This window comes from Melospiza georgiana, chromosome 9, assembly GCF_028018845.1.
Source record: "Melospiza georgiana isolate bMelGeo1 chromosome 9, bMelGeo1.pri, whole genome shotgun sequence".
Classification (NCBI taxonomy): Eukaryota; Metazoa; Chordata; class Aves; order Passeriformes; family Passerellidae; genus Melospiza; species Melospiza georgiana.
Window position 1 is genome coordinate 10,892,771 of NC_080438.1, and position 23,203 is coordinate 10,915,973.

General features: G+C 37.5%; 1 protein-coding gene across 1 annotated transcript; it reads right to left on the bottom strand.

Moving 5' to 3' along the window:
* Nucleotides 1–354: 354 nt before the first annotated feature.
* Nucleotides 355–20,339, bottom strand: KIF14 (kinesin family member 14). Its single transcript, XM_058030393.1, has 29 exons — nt 19,249–20,339; nt 18,661–18,915; nt 17,195–17,282; nt 16,591–16,689; nt 15,576–15,628; nt 15,190–15,220; nt 14,726–14,833; nt 13,465–13,581; nt 12,749–12,867; nt 12,272–12,444; nt 11,783–11,930; nt 11,624–11,687; nt 11,229–11,413; nt 10,418–10,520; nt 10,043–10,203; nt 9,128–9,275; nt 8,347–8,499; nt 7,654–7,780; nt 6,954–7,047; nt 6,322–6,460; nt 5,807–5,910; nt 5,245–5,339; nt 4,299–4,520; nt 3,971–4,155; nt 3,227–3,385; nt 2,568–2,687; nt 1,628–1,702; nt 833–971; nt 355–716 (listed from the first exon to the last, which is right to left on the bottom strand). Exons 1-29 carry the CDS (start codon nt 20,337–20,339, stop codon nt 355–357), a joined length of 4,917 nt encoding a protein of 1,638 aa, XP_057886376.1.
* Nucleotides 20,340–23,203: the final 2,864 nt, after the last annotated feature.

Sequence of the window (23,203 nt, forward strand, 5' to 3'; positions counted from 1 at the left end):
ATAAATACAAAGTTTTTGCTCTGTTTAAAAAAGGCATAAAAAACACTTTCAAGTTGCAGTAGCATTACTAGATTATAATGCAGCTGAGGTGAAGCAAAAATTCAAAAAAATAAAATTATTTTTTATAAAATTAGGTAGTAATAGACTTCAATTAAAACAAAAGGAATAATATTTTGAAGTTTGACAGCCTCTTTAGGAATGTTTTTTTTCTTTGGTGAAATATAGGGTACTTAGACAAACATGGCATTTTACTGTCCCACCACTCACTCACTAATAATATTAGCAATAAATTGTAGCTTTTTTTGATATGTTGCAATAGTAAAGAGTTCTCTTTAATTTCTTGATAATAATATTTTATACCCATTCTATCCTACCAGCTGAAAGCTCTGGAGTCTGTGTGCATTCTGAAATCCCATCCTGTTTCCAAGCAAATTCAACCTGACCTGTTTCAACCTGTCCTCCTCGAGTCTCAGCAGTTTCATTACAAATAATTTGAGATTGCAGTGATGGCTGTCTTTGCTCAAGTTCAAAATTCATAATAAGGGAATCAACCAGGGAGTCCAGTTCATCCAGGTTCGTAAAAGGCACGTGCATTTTCTGGATAGGGTTGTTCGCAGAAGACAAGGCAAATAAACTGAAATAGTTGTTAAAATATCCAGCAATGACAGAAATATTTTCTGCAAAGCTCCTGAGAGGGCTGGTGTTTCTGTATAAACCTATAAGAAACAGAAACAAAAAGAATCAACTGCAGCATTTTGCAGGTACCAAAGAGCCCTCTCCCTTTGCAAGTCTCCTGTAGCCTGTAGGTTACAGGTGGTAACTCAGCCAATACCTTGGAACATGGAAGACACAATTTGACAGACTTCAGTCAGGCACTGCTCCAATTCCAAATACTTCACTGCAATCTTAGTGCTCTTCCTTATTTCTCGGTATAGAGACTCTTCTTCTGGCAGCTGAGATTCTGTTTCCTTCTGTATTAATAAAGAGCAATTTCAAGAGAATCAAATACAACACAGTGTATTAACTACTAAACATGCCTATTATGGTTTCAGTCACATAGATCAAGCCAATGCTGAAACACAAAATCAAATCAGTGTCATGTCATATAAGACAGCACTGAAAAGAATGCACAACTGCACATGGTTGACAGGGTTAGGAAAAGAAGAAAAGAGCAAATGACATGAAAATCCAGGAATTGCTTGGCTCTGAGAGGCTAAATCATCTATACTGGTTTTTAATTCAAAATACCAGTAACTATGGAAATAAACAATGGCAGTAGTTATAAAATTACACCAGCAAAGCTGATCTTTCAACTTAAAAAAAACCACAACAGGTAGTTAGGCTGTTCAAGATCAGCACAAAAAGGAAGATACAAGTACCTCCAGAAATCCTTTATCTTAAGTAAAATTAAAATAAGTGAGTTTTGAGTGGAAATGCAGAGCAAGGAAAGTTAGTTTTCCAGTCACAGGAATGCTGCTGTGACAGGAGGTGTTAGCATGCAATCAGTATGCACGCGTGTGTGTATATATATATATATATATATACACAGTCCTCTTCTTAGATAAATGCATCCTTAAAATTTAAATACCAGACTCAAAGCACACATTTTGGGAAAGATTTCTCTTACCTTTCTGCAGTAAGACATGTTATTCTCAAGGAATCTGGCTAATGCCACCACGTTATCCTTTATTCGATTTTGAATCTACAAAGAAACTTTTCATTATATTGTACACTTCATTCAAGTCAAGGTACATTAAATGAAAAAGAGCAAACACTGACATACTAAAGAGAGAAATACCCAAAGAAATAGAATTTTCTGCAACTTAACATGCAATTCTTCAAATAAAACATTACCTGGTAGAAAGCATTAATTACATCTGCAGGGTTTTAAACCCCTTCCTAGGGGAAGATCAAATGAACATATTTAAATATTCACTACAGAAAGGTTGTCCTGTAACTTTGTATCTCTGTCATTCTAAGTGGCAGGGGTATCTCTGGCATTTTCTTTCCATCCTTACAGTAGTTGCTCCAGGGACAAGCATGTACAGCAGATACTTCAGAATTAGCTGCAAGTGAACAGCATTATTTGGAAAGCAGAGTGCTCAGTTCCATTTGCTGGATACCCAAAGCATTTGGGAGTTAAGCAAAAGACATTGAAATAAAGTATATTGGATTGTTTCACTACTATCTGTAGGATTAAGAATGACAACAGTGTAAACCTGAGTAGGCAGAAAATTTTGCTGTCCTTGAGAGGAACAATTTATCACTCAGAAGATTTCATTCTTTCTCAAGTATTTTCTTGGAATTCAGCCAGGCTCTCTGTCCAAAGGGCTTACCCACTATGAAAGTGGTGTGCTTCCAAGGGGTACCCAAACTTCCCTACTGGAATTTTCAAACAGCTGCAGAAATATTTTTACCTATGGTGCTTACTCCTTATACTTTATTCTCTACTTTGTGTAACTCCCTACAGCATCATCCTCATGACTTAAAATACAAGCACAAGAAACAAAACATGATCAAGTGCCTCCAAGATATAGTAGCAGTTTTTAATCTTCATTTCATCTCACCTCATTTTGTGGACATTGTTTCACAACTTCTTTCTGTACTATTCTTGCTTTCTCCTGTACAGCATCAATGAGACACTCCAGTCCTGAGCCTACTCCATCATAAATGGCAAGTACAAATTCCTTTTAAAACAAAGGTTCCAAATGCAATGGTTAAAGAAATTAATGTGGTCTTGAATTAAAACAATTTTTCTACAGTAGACTAGAAATAAGTTTGTTTTGAGCAAATTATTCAGTGCAAGTCTATTCAGACACATCGTCCTTGGACCACAGGAGCTCAGGTCAGATTTTTGTATATTCAGTGTGGTACTGGGATACAGATTACTAAAATATAAGTAGTGAAACAGATAGACTTGTGTCACCTCAGTGTATCATCACAGTGCAGGTACATTCCTAAAAGCACCATACTCTTATTTCTCTTCATAGGTTTAACTTAAACAGATTCCAAGGATGTGGTTTTTAAGGAAAAAAAATCAAGGGTATTAATACATGCATTTTCGCCCTAAATTTGAAGTATTAGATAAACTCTAAATATACTTAATTTGGTTGATGAAGTTGCTATATGGGACAATTTGCTCCAGAGTTCAGTTACCAATAGTAAGTGTGACCTCAACACTAGAATTACTATTCATAATCAGTATTTCTAAGAAACATTTCTTCACCTGTAAACTAGAGGCAGGAATGTTGTTCTCTTCAGGAAATGAAATATCAGTTGTTGTGACTACTGCCAAGTGTCCTATGTACTTCATTGTTTGTTTCACTGTTTGGTTCACTTTGCTCCATGCTTCTGTTACCATCGAGGATATATCTGAAGAACACCCCTGGGAAACAAAGGCACATTTCCACTGATGCCAGAAAGCACCTCTGGTCAAAGAATACACACCTTCTGTACAGCAAGAGTTCCTAGCACACAGTACTCAGGCATTTGCAGCTTTACACCTGCCTATTTCCAATTACTTATTTGGAACAGCTAAAAAATCATGCCTTGCAACCACAGAGAAACCATACCATTATACTACATAGTTTAAAAGGAACAATAGATTCACAAGGCTGTAGTGTGCACAAAAATAATATTCACTGGCCACAGGTTTATGAGGTTATAAACAGCAGCACTTCATAGTCTAAACTATCATTTGCTGTTATTGCATGTTTCATTTTACCATTTTATCAGTAAGAACCAATGCTTTTGTCAGGGCCTGGGCACAGGAAATCTGCATTACTCTCCACTAGCACATGGAACTACAAGCTTAGCCAAAAATGCAGCCTTGGCTATTTATCTTCCTTAGGTGCATTTTTTTGTAATTACACACACTGGACATATAAGTGCTTTTAGTAAGTCTATAATAAATACTACATTAATGCAGAGAAGTTTTCTATACACAGATGAATTCTTTAATATGCTTTACCTGCAACAGCAACTGTAAATAACCTCCCAAGTTCTTTATTTCCTGTTTCATTTCTTCATCAACTTTTCTAGATCCAGGACACTTTTGGACATTATTAAGCCAGAGTTTACTTATAACCACAATCTGGTCAAAAGCAGAGACAATTCTGATGCTGTAGGACTGAGCAGCACGATCAAGAGAGAAAACTACAAGAGAAAGAAATGAAAATTGAATTCCTGCAAATGAACAGAGGAACATTAATTCTTGTGACTGACAAGGACATAAATGCTTGTGCATCTGAAAGACAAGTCATTAGAAATATTTAAACCACTATGAAAATGAGACTTACAGTTTTCCTGACATTCTTCATCTTGCTGTTCATAGGCTTTGGAAATGGCAGATGCTCCAGAAAAAATTATTAACAAATTAGTAAGGAGACTATCTGCTATGCTTTTTCCTCCTTCATGATTCTGTTCCAGCAAATCTAAAGCTGAACTTAGAGATTCCTTGCAAATTCCAGGAAGAAACAATTCAGAAATGCTTGAGCACATGCTGGACTTGTTCAATGAACCTGTACAAGTTAAAAGCAAAAAATACATGCATGAAACTCTTCATAGGAGTTTGCAGTCCATGTGTCTTTTTAATGACTTTTCTAAAGACATTTACTTACTCAAGGCAGTCATTCGGAAAAAAAAATGTGTAAAATGTTCTAACAGCTTATAAGTTCTGTTAGTACAAAGAGAAATTCCATAGTGAAATTCCTTAGCATGAATACATTTGTTTCAACAATCAAAGCTACAGAGAAATAAAAAAATAAAATCCAACCAACCTAAAATAACTGAATGCATTCAAATATTTGGAAGACTAAAGCATCCTATACTTCAGGAAAACAAAGGTTGTAAAACCTGGCCAAAAGCTTGGGGAAACCTTTGCAATTGAATTAATAACAACTCAAGCAAATGAAGTCTCTATATTACTGTTTCAGAATTCAGCCTCTTTCTCCAGTTAACCCACATAGTTAAGCAAAGTAATGTTTTAGATAAATTTCTTAAATTAGGCTTATAAAGTGCTGGTCAGGAAGGTTTTGCCCTAAGAAAGGATAATGAAAAATACAGAGACCCCTACTGTGAACAGCTTGACATTACATATTTGAAGGTATCATAAACAGGACATTTTTTATTTTGCTTTCCAACCCATAATTTTCAAACAACCATCAGAAGCATCCACAGTTTATGCATGTGGTAGGTTCAAATTCTGAGTATGAAATGAAATGTGTTCTGCTATTTAGAAAGTACCTGATACATAGGAAGTGTGTTTATTTTGAATAGATTGCAATTTTATCTCAGACAAACATCCAGAAATTCTCTTGTTCTTCATGAAGCTTCTACTTCTAGGAAAGGATGACAAAAGAACATGAAAAACCTTGAAAAGAACAGCATTTCTCCTCATCAAGCATTTCCATGATGAGCTACAGATTGCACAAATGTGTGAGTCAGTTATAAATACTGTTATGAGGCTAAAACGTCAAATGCAAGGTCCCAGACCATATGCAATTTACTCCTTAAAAACAATGCTTTGACAGTATAAAAGTGGGAAGGAAACATTAAAAACTACACTTTTCACTCTGCACTGATGCTTTGGAAAGCTCTACATGCAACTTTTGTTCCTTTTATTTGTCCATGGAGGAAATCCAAGAGAATGAGTGAATACAAGAGAAGACTCACCAGATGAAAGTAAGAGAGTGGAACAGAAGTATATTTAGATATACACAATATATCTATACAAGATATATTTAGATAGCTACACAATTTTTTGCTTTGTTTTGAGCATAGCAGAGTAGCTACAAATTACTTTTACCTTCTTCTGGAAAGCGAGGAAATGGAGCTGTCTGAAAGGTCAGGTTCCCACTCATCAGCAGGATCATAAAACACATCAACAACAGCTTCATTTCTATCCTTACTCTGAAAAAATAAAGGAAACACAGGGGAGGACAAGAGTTAAACAGAAAAAGCGACAAAGTAGTCAACATATGGATAAATAGAACATAATAATGAAAACTCAATTTAGAAATTCAAGTTCTTTTACAATATAAAACAATTGAACAACCAAAAGAATCACAAAGCAGTCCTTGCTTTACTGCTTCTTACTCTACTCAAAATGACCTGAATTAAGTAATTTGTTTTTATTGTATTCTTTTTGTTTAATAGACAAATGCATCTGCATGTTTTTAGTGAGAAGTAGTCATGTATCTTGCTGTTTAAGACATACAACCCAAAAAATCACAAAGATTTTCCTCCTGTATGCGTTACCAAAACCTTATCTTTGACAAAATGTTACTGATTACTAGTGGTTCTTCTTCAATTGTTACTGACCTCATAGAGTTCTTTCATTGCTGCTAGTTTGCATTCAAATTTCTCTAGGCTCCAAAAAGTTGTTATTCCCAGTTTGATGTTACGAACCCGCACCTGAATAGAAGACACTGTTCCTGTTTTGTCATCTATTTTGTCATGCCTAAGAATTGGAGAAAGTTAAAATAAAAGAAGACAAAAATCAAGACAAAAATTAATACTACAAAAATAAATAAGATACTGGTAGGTAGGATTATACAGAAACTAAAAACGTGACCCACACACAAAAATTTCTTCAGACATCATGCACCTCAGTTACTGCACTTTAGGACCACTTTAATAAGTGAACCTAAGTAAGGTGGACATGGGCATCAAAAGATTCACCTCCAAAGCACACTAAATTCAAAGTCAATTGTCTATAGCATACCTTTAAAGTTTTGATCAAATTGGACATTCCCATTTCAAAATACCAAGGCTCAGCTACACACCTAACTAACAACAGTTTGGAAAAGAAATTTATCATGTTCAATTGCACAAGACTGTTAAAAGAAACACCAACAGCCCACTGCACATCCTGAATCCATCCCCAAATATATACATAAATATTATACAACTATTACATATACACATTATAATTAAGTAACTCAGATACTGACCTGCAGAAAACAGTGTTTTTCCCTAGTGCAGTGCTAATGGCATTAGCCTCTTTAATCATCACAGACAGCTTCAGAGACTTCCAGTTCAGTGGAACTAATAAAGAATATAGAACATACTGATTTTGTGAACCAAACAATGTGATGCAACAACTTTGGGTTTCAAAACTAAAAGGCAGAAAAGAAACCACATCCAAAAGCAAAAAAGTAATTTTCTTGGAACAACAATAGTTCCAAGAATTCTCAACACATTGGGAAAACATTACCCTTCCAGGCAAGATAACTCTTTTAAATGGTTGGGGAAAAGGGTATTTCAGAAATAGAGGCATAAGACTAGACACTATATTATTATTATTATTAATCCAAGATAAGAAACTGAAGAAAATGTTACTCAGTTTCCCCAATGAATTAATGCCTGACCAGTGGAGACAGACAGGAAACAACTTTTAAGTAACTGGAATAAATACAGACTACAGGTATGTCCCCCTAACCACCCTGAGTGGGATTAAACAGAGCTTTTAAAGCAGTCCATACATACAGCTGATGAATAGAAAGGATTGCAACAACCAGAAGGCTGTTCTTGGTCAGGATCACTGGAGAAGTATCAGTGGAACAGAAAAGGTTCCTGTATCAATACCCATCACCCATGCCCACTGAGGAAAGAGAAGCCAGCATTGCCTTTGTAACACCATGCATTACATACCCATCACTGATTTATTCCCACTGCCATGGTTCTTCTGAAGGGCATGTATTTCCTCAGCAATCTTCTGCTTCTCAGCTTCCAGAGCTTCCACTATCTTTGCATGACGAATAGTATGGTCTTCTAGAGCCTGGGGGAAAATGGGCAGTAGTAAAAAAAAAAATCTCAACTCTTAATACTGTTTGTTGAAGCTAAATTTTCTGTTCCTGGCATTTTCAAGACTCACAAAAAGAATTTTATACTGGACATCTGCTATGCTAATATAAAATAATTCATTTTCAAACTGACAGTTCTCTGGGTTTGCTTACACATTGCCATGCTCAAAAAAAACCCTGGAATTAAAGAGGAACAGCTTTTTTAAAAGGTTATATATATCTGACTGCTGCAACAAGTACAAACACCAGCCAAGACTCAGACATTACTTACATTAATGCCTGAAGTAATAACTTTTGGCAAAGGCAACAGTTGCTAAATTTTGGTGCAGGAACAAAACCATCCACATTATTTAAGAAATGAGATCAGCATTAGCTAATCCCCAACATTAATACATTAGCATACTCAGGTTGCAAACGAAACATCAGTTCTTCTGCATAAAATCATTTCCTTTACAATAATTGATTTTCAAAAAAATAATTTAAAAAAGTCCCCCAACCAAACCAGAGTTTATTGCCCTAAAAGGTTTTTTTTTTCAATCACCTGCTTGGTGGCTAAGGTCTCCATTTCTAAACGCTTCTTATTGAAGTGGAGTTCTAGCTCAAGGCTTTTCTTTGCCTTCTCCAGCTCCTGTATTTTGGTTGTGGCTTTTTGGTTATTCAGTTCTTGGATTTGCTTCTTACGAGATTCTTCTCTCTAATATCAAAAAGGAAAAGTGAGAGGAGGAATACTCCTACAGAATTTCTGACCCATCCTTCAGGCAGATATTCCATACATTTTAAATGTGCAGCCTCTGACCTACACAGCCCAAGGTCAGCAATAGTTTTATCCCAGTTCACAAGCATCACTTTAGGTCTTCTATAGACTATGTAAGATATGAGATACATCATTATTTTTTTTACCACAATATACCAAATTTTATGTCAACTTATGCATGTTGCAACTGCACTGAAAAAAAGCAATTACAAAGCAGCATACAAGCTTGGAAAGACAAAATAAAACTGTATTAATCAATCCAGTATAGTGAATTAAAAGCCTCATACAATAAAGGTAGATTCTGTAGGTATTTTTCTTTGCTTACAAGTTACAATTCCTGGAGTAACTCTGAAGAGGATAACGACTTTACAACTTCTTCTGTAACTAAGGTTGACTTTTTTTCAAGAATGAGGCTTTGCATTCTCTAACATGCTGCTAAAATATGCAAAAGAGAACCAAAGCCACACAAAGCAAGGCCAAGCAAGCACTGAAAAAGCAGATACCACATGCTACAGTTTCTGGTTTACCTGATTGATATACTTCATGTAATGATGCAATGACAACTTACCACCTCTGCTTCCAGGGATTTTATTTTGCTCTCATACGCTTCTTTTTGTGAGGTCAGTTCTTGTTGAACCATCTCTTTTGCTATCTGGACGCTTTGCATCATTTCTTCCTTGGCTTTGAGTCGTGCCTCTTCAATTTCTGATTCAAGCCTACAAGTGTCATACATTTAGATTGCTGCTGTTTGTCTCTTATAAGATGCATACAGATTATAATCTTTTTTTCTCTCATAAGGGTTTAATTCTTTTTTAACAAAAAACTTACATACTTTACATGGTGTCAAAATGTAGACACTTCCAATGTAAATATGAAAGACATTTAAGACATTCCAGAATTTCAAATCCACTCAATTTCCACATTTATTTTATTACATCATTTTCACAAATTTAAAGACTCTGATGGAAATTCACTAAATCACATTCAGACACAAAATTAAATTTTAAATCAATGAGTCCTCTGGTTTAATAACACCCCATAATGAAGTAAGTACAAATAACATTTCACTCTCTCTCAAATTCTCCATCACAGAAGACCTAAGGCTATTACTTTGAGTTCTTCTCATTTTCCTAAGGCGTTTACTTATCAGATTTTCAATCTCTTTAAAACATCAAAAGTCATTTTCAGACTCATCACATGATTGGATAGAAACATAATTAAAGAGATAAACAGTACTCTGAGGACCCCTGGAGCTCAGGGTTTCTCTAATAGTGGTCTAGATTGTTGGTATCTGGGTTAGCTTGTGGTGATTGAAGCTTAGAGGTGTACATCATTCCAGGCAAGTCTGTGACTTCCATTACAAATGGAGTTGCTACTTCCCCCCTTGTGAAATAATTAATAATCTTCAGTTACTTCTAAAACTAATTGCATGGTTGAATTAACAACTGAACTTATTTTCAGAACAAGAAGAATCAATACTTACTGTGTTCGCTGTGCAATCAGTAGTTCATTCTTTGCAAATTCAAAATCTTTTGGACCATCATGCAAAGACAAAGTCCCACAAGAAGGTGTTTTCACTTTCTGAACCTCTGCTGGATGATTAAACCTGAAATAATGGTCTCCCCCAAGAATCACTCGATCACCCTATTGGGAGAAAAAAAATTCTGCTGAAACTTTCAGATCTATAAGCAAATTTTCAGTTCTTAAAACGTGCAGGTGAAGCTAGAAATCAAAGAGAAGAGACAAATATTTATGGTTACAAAGCATTCTCAGAAAACCTGCAGTCTGAAGCCGAGATATTAACAAAGCAAAGAAACCCACACATGCACAAATTACTATTACCAGATCAATTACTTACATGATGCAGAATTGTTGGGTCCAAAATGCATTTCCCATTTACATATGTCTTGGCTTCTCTAAGTGGAATAATACTTACTTTGCCAACAGTATTTTTAATAACACTGAAAACAAGAAACATTTGCAGTATTAGTAGCTCATGGTAATTGCAGGTGATGCTTCTTAATAGACTAAAATTCAAGCTTTAGATGCTATTGTTTTCCTAGGTGTGTATTGTCTTCATACTACTTAGGTACAACACAACTACTGAATGACAACCTATATTTTGGTAGAGAACCTATATTTATATCTAGGAATCCACTGCTAGAAACTTACTGCAATACCCTGCCATCTGAGAATTTCTTTGATAATGTGACTTGCATGGTTTTAGTAACTGATTAGTTACATTTCTTACAGCATTTTTTGGGGGACCAGTTGCAGGGAATGCACTTTGAGCAATATTTCTCCAGAACAGCCAAGCTGCTGTTTTTATTAAATTAAAACTGTCAAGGCATTTCACTTTTCCACTGAACTTAATGTAACATTTATCTATCACACAGCATCATTTGATCAGGTCTTATTCTATAGAAATGCTGCAGAAGAAACCTTTGCTACATGAATGCAATAAACAAAGAAACTAAACTATATCAGTTCACAGATTTCTAGAGGGAACAGAGGGTAGCTGCCTTAATCCTTGAGCAGTACAAAACATATCCCTACATAGTATTGTCTTGGCTAGAAGACTATATTTTGTTACTGCCAGAAGGAAGAGTGACTCCAAAAGAAAGGGAAGGGTAAGAAGAAATTTAAAATATAAAAACAACACTACAAACCAATGGTCATCAGCAATCAGCACTCCAGAAAGCTGGATGTCATGTTTTGAATTTGGTGTACACCTTCCAACTGTAGTTTCTCCTTCTTTGATCATATATAACAGCACCTCAGAAAGCTGAGGATCTTCATTGAGATTGACAAGGTTTGGTAAATGATTGTCCATTTTGAATGCAATTCCAGCTTTCTAGATAAAAAAGAGCTCTGCATTAAAAAACAGTTTACTTTATGCATTCATAAAGCAATGAATATCTACATTAAATTTTTCAAAGAAGTCACAGCAATCTGTTGCAAGGTGAGTATTAGGGAAACCAAATCTTACACTGTTCTTATTCTTCTGCAAGGCTTGCTGAGGGGTTATATTTTCTGCTTTATGTCCTATAGAAAAAAAAAGTACCTGTAATTCTTTTATGTCTTCCAATTTCCTTTTTTCTGCTTGTTCAAGTTTTTCTTTCCAGGCCCTTAATATATGGAAAAAATAACATATTAAGAGAAAATTACAGCATACAAATTTTACCATTTTCATTTTAAATTAAGACATTAATGAGTGCCTGACCTTTGCATTTCTGCCATGTTTCTCTCCTGCTGGTGCAATTCTACCCTCAGAGATGTTATTTCCTGCAAATAACGCCGGTATTTTTCACGATCAGTGTTCAGAGCACTTTTCTGAGCTGCCCTCAGTTTTTCAATTTCAGCTTTTAATTCTACATGAGAAAAACCAGACATACAGTACATGTAAAAAATAAAGGTAAAATACACTTCAGTACAACAGTACAAAATAAATCCTGTTATTTATTTTAAAACAAAACATCTTTCTCTATTTCTGGTTCTCAAGTGTAGCCTAAGATCTCACTTGCATTTTGGAAAATAAAAAAGCTCACAAAGAACAACAATATTAAAAGGAAGACATCCAAAGCTGTATTAGTCTAGTTGACAAGAGGTCAGTCAACACAACAGAATATTAGCAGTAACAACTCTTATAAGAAATAAGCTAAACACACATGCAAATGACAACCCTGAAAGACTGATGAAAGGTCAGGCTCACCTCTGATTAGTTTGACATTGACATCTTCATTTACTTTAGCAATGTTGATAATTGAACAAGCCTGTTTGGCATAGCGAAGGGTGCTGAGCGTCTCCTCCGTGCTGCTGGCAGCTGGGCTCACTGTGGCTATCATGGTTGTTTGGGAATTGCCACCAAGACTCTCCTTTAGCAGCCTTCATTGGACAGGACAATACCAGTCAATCCCTGGCCCTCACACTGACAGAAAATTCAAAACTTCCCAATCGGAACAGATTAAATACAAAATACCCAGGGTTTTGCTACTTATTTGAGAGGGACTGTTAGCTGCTTAAAACACAAACCAAGCTTCTGTTTGGTCTTTATCTGATGCAACAGGCAAATTCTGCCCTCCACAGGTCATAAGAGAAAGAGGGAGAGAAAGGATGGGAAGAGATGCATCGTGAATAGATGAGAAAACCACAACCTGAGAGAGCCTTAATCGCTATAGAATGTACGTACCAGGTAAGGACAGATTCCCGGTAAGGAATGAAAGTTTTCTTTCCATTTTGAGACTGTTTAGACAGGGCAGAAATAACCCTTCCAAGGGTCAACAGTGATTTATTGATACTCACACCTTCCTACACAAAGCAAAAATACAAATATTTATGATACAGTTGCAGTTTCATGTGTGATGTTAACAACTATATTGTTGATTAATTATGTTTGTTCAATGTATGCTACAGCTGTACCATGTTAAATGTCCCCAGTTATTAAAAAACAATAAGATGGAAGAGCATCTTCATTTTGAAAGAACAAAGACCCTGCCCTTAAAACAAGTAGTGTTAAGAGCCATCAAACTTACAAAGGCAGCTTGAAATAAAGTCTCTTATTAGAAAAATCTAAGAAGGGGCAAGCATCAACTCCATGTGATATTGGTTTCATGATTTCCAAAGTCATATAAACTGTTCCCCCTCCCTCCTTCTGCAGGATCATTAGACCTACATAACATGGGGAGAGGTGTTCTAAGCAAGATCTGCCACATTGCACAGTTCAAGAGCTTCTTCAGGCCACCCACTCTCACTGGCAAAATGTGATGTAATACTGGCAAGCATAAGGGCTATATGCATCCTTTTATAGCTACAGGTCCTCCCCAGAAGTCCTGGTGAGCATGCTTTGGAGTTTAAGTGTGTTCTTCCAAATCAAGCCTTTTCCACAGATTTTCACTCTTGATTTACCTTCAGCCTTTCTCCAGTGGTCTGAGCCTTTGTACAGCATTCACTGCCAGCTAGATCAATGAGATTTATGTAACTGGTGAGCCTGCGATCACACTGTTCTTCATTCACAAATTCTACCTGGAAAGAAAGGGAGAAGCTGGCATTCAAAGCAAAATAAAAACCCTGAGGAGGAGCAGAAATCGGACAAGCTGTTCACATTCAATACATAAAAATTTCATGCTGCCGTTTAATTTTTGACAGGATGCTCTTGTGTATATCCCTTGAAGGAGATTAAGCTCAGATTTATAACCATAGTATCAGTTAGCTGGGGCTGAATAACTGCACAAGCATAAACTGCAAACCCAACAGATTACCAAACCAGGGGTTTGGCTCTGAAGTGTGCATGATAATTGCAGTCAATCCAATTGCAGTTATCCAATAAACATGCAAATCAGTAAGCTGTTACTGACTTAGACCAATGAAGATGAGTTAACGAGTCAGTGGAAAAACTCAGGAACAGCTGAGAGAGAGAAAAATCAATAATAGTGGTGAGACTGGCAAGGGGATGAAGAAAGGAGAAAATTCAGGAAACTGGGACAAAATATTAAACCAATCAAGACCAGAATGCCCCAGCCAACAAGTCATTTGTCGATGGAGAAAACTGACAGTCTGTCAACTCCTGAGGAGCTCTACCTATTCCATTTCTGTCTTCAGGCTCACATCACTAAGTCAGGTTTTGTCTTTTAAGCATCTGTAAATCAGATGAGCAGTTGTAGTCCCTATATCCTGGAGACACTTGGGGAAGAAGCATCCTGAAGCAAGAAAACATTTATTCAGTGAAGTGTGTTGAAACTGAGCAGAAATTGCATCTCCTACCAGTGCCCCAGTTTGTTGCCTGCAGGAACTCAGCACAGCCACACACCTCAAACAGACCAACCTTCTTAGAAGCTAAGATGTGTTGGCAGCAGTGTGAAATTCAATCTAGCCTCAATTAGGATTCCTGTTACATCTCAAAACTCACACTGAGAAGCTTGGAACTACTCCTAGATCTGTCAGCCTAGACATATTTATACTGCTGCTATAAATATACTTAGCACAAAGACATCAGAATCTACTCAAAGCATGTAAAATAAAACAAGTTCTGTGCTGTAGAAAGCCACGTTAAAATGTCCTGTGCTTTACTCAAAGATCTTCAAGTATATTCTCACAATTTTGTAGGCTGTACACACAAAAGAACTTTCTACTACCAGATTTAAACAGATACACAAAACCCCCAGAATACCTTGGTTTGTGTCATGACAAGGGTGAAGACAGAATGAGATCTTGAGCTCTTGTCATTCATTACTGTAGCAGCTGTTGCTCTCTGCTTATTACCTAGTTCAAGCCAACTCTGTAAAAGAGAAAAATCAGGACATGAAACCAAACTCTACTTTGGATGGTTAACTGAAGATTAAAATTTTGCAAATACATTTATTAAGACAAATTATGACTATAAGAGAAGACTTAAAAGCTAAATTTTAGAAATAACAATGTGAACAGTGATACTTGACTGTACAAATCTATTCAGCTCCATTATACAGGACTAGTTTACATCACTTTTTCACAAAATCAGCTGAAATATCATAGACTACTGGACAGTCTGTTAAACATTTTCTTTCCATCCATGGAATTTATTTTTCAGCAGTAAGCAGAAGAGGAGAAGGCAAAAATATTTGTATTCCATTTTAGTAACCAAAAAACTCTTACCTGAATATCAGAGTAAGAACGGACAACGTTCCTAGAGCGGGGGGAAAAATTAGAAAGTTTGGGTTCAATTTTCTTTCTATAGGTTTCCCTGCCTGAGTTCTGAACCATTTTCCCAGTTACAAACAAAATACAAATACATAATGAAAGCTTCAGTTGTCTTGAGACTTCTACACTTTTAGATTTCACTAAGGCAATTAAGAAAATATATCAAGCTATTCATGGGTATGCATTTCTGTAATACTACATAACACTAGGATCTTGCTTAATTTACTGGTGAGTACACAAGCTTTCATAGAGCCCTCAAGATATCCTTTTTCAGGATTACACCATACATCTGTTAAAATAAGTACAGATAACAAACAGTTAACAAATAAGTTCAGACTTACACTGTCAGGCCTTCCACATATGGTCCTAACACTGGATGTTCTCTTACACGAAGCTGATGAGAATAATTTCAAAATAAAAATTATTAGGAGTGCCTTAGTTGGATCTAGTACTCAGGAATATCTTAATAAAAGATTCTACAACATAAATCTATTATGTTTCTAAGTAGCTAACCCCAAAATCACCAACAAAACTCAGAGTGAAAGCACTTCTGCTTTAGACAAGACAGTAGAGTCTTCATTTCTTTATAAGAAGTCCATCTAAGCTTAGGCTAAAGGACTTATTTCAACACCAAGGTGGATGTTGCATATCAACTTTTGCATACCATCTGTTCCATCTATTATAAACTAATATTTAATTTACACACAAGTGGCCAGGATAGTGCTCAATGTCAAGGCACAGAAAGTACTTTTTTTTGACAAATCAGACATAATAATTCCTTCCTTATATACACTATTTAAGACAAATTTCTTTAATTTACAGTTCTACATATTTTAATACACAACCACTAAACACTAGCTAAACTGGTTTAACTAGTGATACTTAACTAGTTAATCAGTCCAGTCTTGTTTCTTTCCCCCTCCTCCAGTTCCTTAAGAGACAACCAGGTTAAAAAAAAACAACCTCCATCTAAATTACAAGATTATAACTCAAGTTATATTGTACAGAAGATTGTTATTATAAGCTGGACATTTAGATATATCCTAGGAGACTTTTTATAAAGGCTTATAAGATCATCTTCATTTTGTATATAAGGGGAGATTTTAACTTTTTTGATGGATTCTACTGAATCATTTTGTTTGTATTTCAGCATTGCTCAGCATTTGTCCAGTGACAAGCTTTTTGCTTTAAGTCATCTGGTGATATTTTGATATTTTTATTTGTTTTTTTACTTGAATCCCAACTAATGTACGTAGATTAAAGACAATGATCACTTGTCATTAGTGCATTTTTGTTTCAGAATAAATGTCACTCCTTAAAGGTTATGCAGACAACTTGATTCTGTGAGCAACTTACTTGTTGTTTCTTCTGTCCATTTTCAGCTTTAAAGACAAGCAAATCATGAATTTTCTCATTGTATACTTCAAAGAAGCTCATTTCAAGATGATACAAAACCTAATAAAATTAAAGATAGTCAGTCATTACAGACACAAACAACCACTCAAAAAATGAAAGTGAGGGTAGTTATTTTTTGTTTCAGCTAGAATACTGAGCTGGAATACTAGAAGTGGAATACTATTACAGTGCATTTTGCTTTGATACATGATGTTTAACAATAAATTCCTATTTTTGAGCTCTATTTTACAGCCTTCACTGAAAGTATGGAGCCCACTGGGATTTTGTTTTTGCCTTTCCTTACATATATCTTAAAATGTAAGACATGCAATACAGAGGAAAGAATCCTTGTCTAGTGACAACAAAAATATCATGCCCATATTTCTTCCTCACATTACTGCCATTAAGGAAGCAAAACAATGTAGATTTTAACTGTTTAGGGAACACCATGAATCAGAGCTATCAACACAAATAAGATTTGAATCAGCAGAAGAATATGAACACTAATAAAGGGATCAGCACTAAATATCACTTTCCCCACAGTCCAATGGCACAAGCATATCACCTGTTCCTCGTCCATTTGTGCTATTTGATTGAAAAGATCTTCACAAAGTCTTGGAATTATTCCTCGGTCTTCATCAAATCCCATCATCCTGCAGTCACAAAAATCCTGCTGGTTTAGTTTTGTGACTCTCCATAGACAGTTTTAACATTAACTGTACAGCTCTACAGTTGCCATGCCACTCACATCTAAGTTATACAACAACAAGAAACAGAAATTAACCTGATCTAAATTGGTGCTTGTCTAAGTCTGGAGTGGGACAAGGTGATATCCAGAGGTATTTTCTATTTCATCCATTGAGAAATAGTTTGAAAACCCAAGTAAAACTAAGACTCTACAGCAGCTGAAGAGTCTAAACCTACAGATGCCCAGTATCTTACCATGCCTCCGTTTCATATTCTCTGCACACTTCCAGTGCAACCTAAGCCTGTCTCCAGCTCTGGTGCAGTTTGCTGCTGTTGAGTTTTGCCACAGCAGCACACCAGTGCACTGCACTAATCCCCTGCAGTCTGGAGACACACAGTGCTGCACAGCACAAATCTGTTGGGTAAACTCGACCAGAGGACCCCAATACTAATTTCAGTCTTGTTCAAAACACAAAGGTAAGTTATTGTTTAAGTAAAAGAAAAAAATCCAAATACAACACAACAAACCTACAAACAGGATAACAGCTGCAACCCTGAGTTTATCTTTCTTTTAGACCAAGGTAAAAACAGCAGTGTAAGTAAAAACTGAGTTCATCGACTTAAAATGGAAGTTCACCCACTTGAGAGGGAACTTACTTCTGTCTAAGTTCTATATTTATTGTAAATTGAACAAAAACATTTCTGGTACTCAACTACCTTTATTAAAAATCTATAGCACCTCATAGGAATTATAAAACTCAAACTAATTTTAATAGATGCATGTTTGGAAACCAAACAGCTCACTAGGCATTCTATTTCAAAAATATAAATAAGGTATACACAATTGGCTATAAACCCTAAAAATGTTACTTATCTGGGATTATTTTGTGCAAAGATTTGATTTCAAATAAGCAGTGCCACAAACATCTGGATTTATTTAAAGTTCTGAAGCATAAGGATCCTAATTATAATGATCTCTTAAATGTCTTTTCCAAAAAACTTGCTATACTTTACTATGCCACTTCATGCACAAAATAACAAACACTGGTGAAAAACACCACTGGGAGAGTCTGACAAGCTCTCTGCATTAAAAAAGGGGTTTTTTCCCTAAAATCTCAGAAAAGTTTTTATTTTCTCCATTAAAAATAGAAAGAAGTCAGGGTCACATACACAAAAATATTCTAAAGTTAACTTTTGTAAAGTACTGATATAATTATTTTTAAAATACACAATAACATTTTGACACAATTCATTCACTCTGAAATCTATTCCATTCCATCTCTTTCATGACTTAATATGGCATAACAATTGGCAGAATTTTAACAATTATTATTAGCAACTTACGTGTATGATTTTCCAGAGCCAGTCTGCCCATAAGCAAAAAGACAAGCATTGTATCCCTCAAAAGCTCTTTCAAGGAGTGGCAGTGCCAGAGTTTCATAAATCATAGCTTGGCTTGCAAAATTAGGATGACTCTTATCAAAAGACCAGAAGGAGAAGTCATAACTGAAACTGTAAACTTGGTTTGTGGATGGATTTTGTACAATTGTCTCTGAACCACTCATGGAGACCACAGGGAATGAGTCTTCAGTTTTCTCTCTGAAAGGAAAAAGTGGGAAAATAAAAAAAAATATATAAGCTGTATGCTTTAAGTTAGTAATTTCACTGTCTAATGGAAAATTAAAAAATCAATGATCATTGCTAAAAATATCCATACAGAGTATTAAGGTTCAAAACACTTTTGTTAATGAATATGTAAAAAACAGACCCAAACACCAATAAAATCAATTCAGTTTCTCAATAAAATCTTAGTGTTACATGAAGTATCAGGTAATTACCAGGTATGTATTATATCCTTATTGGATCAATGATGAAATAACAAGAACAAAGTAGAACTCAACACACAGCACCAGACAAGCCCAGGACACAAACCTGTTACTGAAGGGCCGCACCCGCACAGCTACAATCACTTTGCTGTTTTTCACCTTGAAATCATCTTCCCCAGCACTGCTGCTCTCAGCTAAACCTTCTGGGTTCCCTTTTGTTTCTGAACTGGTGCCCACAGGAAGAGAGCTGGAGACACTGGGGAATTTCTTGGCTAAAACTTGCAGATGAGGTTTTTGTTCATTTGAGGCCAGCTTGAGAGATGGTTGGTCTAGAGAAGTGCTGCTCTTTGGTGTAAGTGCAAATCTTTCTGTTAAAACCTTTGCTGGTGTCCTTGGTCTTTCCAAGCTGCTGTGTTTTATCAAGTGCTGTACCTTTTGCTTTCCAGCTAGCTTATTTATATTGCCTTTTCCATTCAGCTGCTCTCCTGACAGACTATTAGCACATTTTGAGGTAATGAACCGTTCTGATTTAGGAGCTTCATCTTGAAACTTTATGTCAGCAGTGCTTCTCTTATCTTTTGAACACGTGTTGATAGCATTTTCACAGACACCACCAACTAAACTAAAGGCATCCTTGCTGTTCAGGTTGTGCTGCAACTTGGTACTTGACTGACCCTCAGTTAACTTTGGGTTTGGTTTAACACCATCTGTACCCTTAATATTTTGTGGAAGTGCAATCTTGTCATTTCCTTGTGCATCAAAGTCATCATTTCCTTTTCTAGGCACAGTATTCTGATTAATTTTACTCCTCTCTGTGGAGCCAGTCCTCACACGCCTGCGCAGAGTCAGTCTTTTCTCTGTTTGGAGCTCCTCTGTACTCTGTGCTGTGTCACTACCAGACACTGATTTTTTGCTTGCTCCAGTTCTCCTCTGGAGTGTTAATCTGCCTTCTAGTTTAAAAGAAGTTGACACATCAGTCACTTTTGCACAAGCTGAAATCACATAGGTCCTATTTACTTCCTCAGTCTTACTCTGAGGACATGAAGGCAGCCCATCCTTTTCTCCCAGTGCCTGTGACCTCAGCTGCTGCCCAGATGCTTTACTGCTGGCCAGGGTACTGTGTGAGGAAGGTTTCTGCAAGGTGGCTGCGCATCTTGGCCCAGCAGGGCTCCTGGCAGGAACTGTGTAAATAGGCATCTTCTCTTCCAGCTAATTAAAACCCAAATGTTGAAAAGTACAGCACTTTCCTAAAGGATTATTTCTAGTTGCTGCTTCATGAGGAATCTGGGGAGACAAAGCAAATAAATTTTTATGATGTTGATGTGCAGTGTAAGTGATGTTTTGCTGCATGGGGAGCTCCTTAGACACACTGCAGTACATGTTCCCAAACATTAAGAACAACTAGTATCCTGTTTTACCTCTGGTATTTAAAAAAAAATAATTCTTTTATATCTGAATGACTGCTTCCAACAAAAGGCTATTTGACTTGATTTATTGACTTCTATGATTTGTTTCAGTAAGCAAACCAAGCATCAGAAAGAGCACCGGTTGATAAAAAGAACAATCTAACTATTTAGCAAAAAGATGACAATGGATATTTCTTCCAAATGATCTACCATGATTTCCAAACTGAGGACATTCCAGATCATGTCTCCATTCACTCATATCTATTTACACTCTTTGTGTTTCACAGCTAACAGACTCCAGCAGAACAACAAAATTAACCTTGAATAGGAAGTCTGTAAACATGGAAGGAAGATTTTTACCAGGATTTTGATATGCAATATATAACCCAGTATCAGAACAGGAAATAAAGATGACTATTAGTAGTAACTTTGGACGTTATTTTAGTTCACTCTGGTACAAATAGCAAAACAAAAGATACCTGGCCTAGGGGATAAAAGAAAACTGTAAAGTATACCCCCTGTCCTTTCTACATGTAAATCTTTTCAAAGCTCTATATATATAATCTGTATAGGAAAGCATGTTCTCCCTGTTGCATCTGCATCATAGTTATTAGGTTGTATCAGGTTTGATATTAATACACACTGCAGACTTGTCAACTGCATTTAATGCATAGTTACAAGCCAACAAGAAGTCACCCGCCTTTGATCCATTAAAAGCTGCAGTGTCATTAACAACAGCAGTAGATGGTCAGGAAAAAAAAAGGCAAGCGAGATGAGAGCAAGTGAAGTAGAAGAAATCATTTAGCCACTGCTCCAACAGAAGTTTCCTTTAATGTTACACTTTAAGTAGTAGCTTTCAGAGTACTGTCAGAATTTATGCAATTACATCCACTTACACATGTCATGACTGTACAGTTTTCATAGCTCACAACTTTTGAGGAAAATGTCAACGTTTCAGAGCAGTGTATTTATTGCTCAGTCCAGTTTCAGACAGGAAAGTATGTTACGTGACTAGTAAAATACAAGCTTTATGGTTCCCTCTAGCAGTCAGTAAATAGAGAAACACGGATGTAAGCTATGAATGGTGTGTTTTCTGGAAAGACCATCCTTTAACATAAATCTTGTAAGTTCTCCCCTCCTCTCGCCACAGCTGTGCCTTATGAATAATAACAAAGCCTTTCTGGAGAAAAGTGAAACTCCCCTTTAAAGCCTACTTCGTTCTACAATAAGGAATGAGGTTCAGTTCTTGAGAACTGAACTCAGAATGAGAAATATGCTCATTCCCCTCTTTTAAAGAATTACAACCACTAACTAGATAGGAAACGCAAGCGCTCAAAGCTGGAGCAACCGGCAGCTCTGTTACCCCTCAGCAAAGCTCCCCTCCGTCCCTCCCTCCCGGCCGAGCCCCGGCCGACCCCGCACGGCCACGGGCCCGCCCTCAGGGAGAGGGCGCGGAGGTGGCGGCAGCTGCACCTCCGGACGCGCCGCCGCCCCCCGCGACCCACAGCCCCGCGGCTGCCCAGAGCACGGCCCGCAGAGGGGAAGCCCCGCCGGGACGCGGAAGGAAGGGTGGGTGGGTGGGTCCGTCCCTCACCTGAGCGCGCCCCTCCTCAACCGCCGCCCCGCAGCGCCCAGCTCCGCTCGGGCCGCGACGCCGCCCCCACCCCGTTTGAACGTGCCGGGCGGGCTTGATTGGCTGCGCCAGGCTCCGCCCAGGCCCGGCCCCCGGCAGCGGCTGCGCCGCCAGAGGGCGCCCCGGCGGGCCGGGTGTGAGGGCTGGGGCACCGAGCGGTGACCGAGCGCAGACCCGGCGGGCCGGGTGTGAGGGCTGGGGCGCGGAGCGGTGACCGAGCACAGCCCCGGCGGGCCGGGTGTGAGGGCTGGGGCGCGGAGCGGTGACCGAGCACAGCCCCGGTGCCCCGGGAACGCTGCGGGCCCGCCCGCATCCCAGCCAGGGCCCCCCGATCGGAACGGGCAGCCTCACAGTGAGTACCGCGCCTGCACCGCACTGCCGTGTATAGCCAATGCACCAGTGAAGAGGGGAGAAAAATTGGTGCGAAAGGAATTAAAAGAACACACGATGGCTGTGACGCTTCCGTAACTTTGGCACTCCAAGCAGCACCAGGGGAAGAAATAAAAACAGAGTGCTGGAATCAATGGATATATGCACCCATGAGAGACACATTGATAATAAAAATATATTATGCGAAACCATCTAACCCCAGTAACAATGAGAAAGCTTGCTTGAGAAAGCTTGCTACAAGTTTACTGAACTGGGTTGCTGATACAATTTTCCCTTGACAGAACCTGTACTTGCACTTAGTTCCTGGGACAAACGTGGTGTTAATCTGTTATTTGATTTCATGATTGTTTAACACCATTTATGGGAGTTTGGTACAGCAGGGGTTCCCGTGCTTCTGAACATACCAATGCCTAAATTAGTCTGCAGGAGAGTTACACAAAAACATTTTATAGGCAGGAGTGGATTATTTCAAATTAACAAATTCCATCTCCACAGAAGACATCATTTTGATTGAATAAAATCAAAATTATAGGTTGCATCTTATTTCTCTTCCATAAACTTACACTAATAACAAACTATTTTTTTTTATTGCAAAGTCCTTCAACAGAACTTGCAGCTGGTACACAGGCACT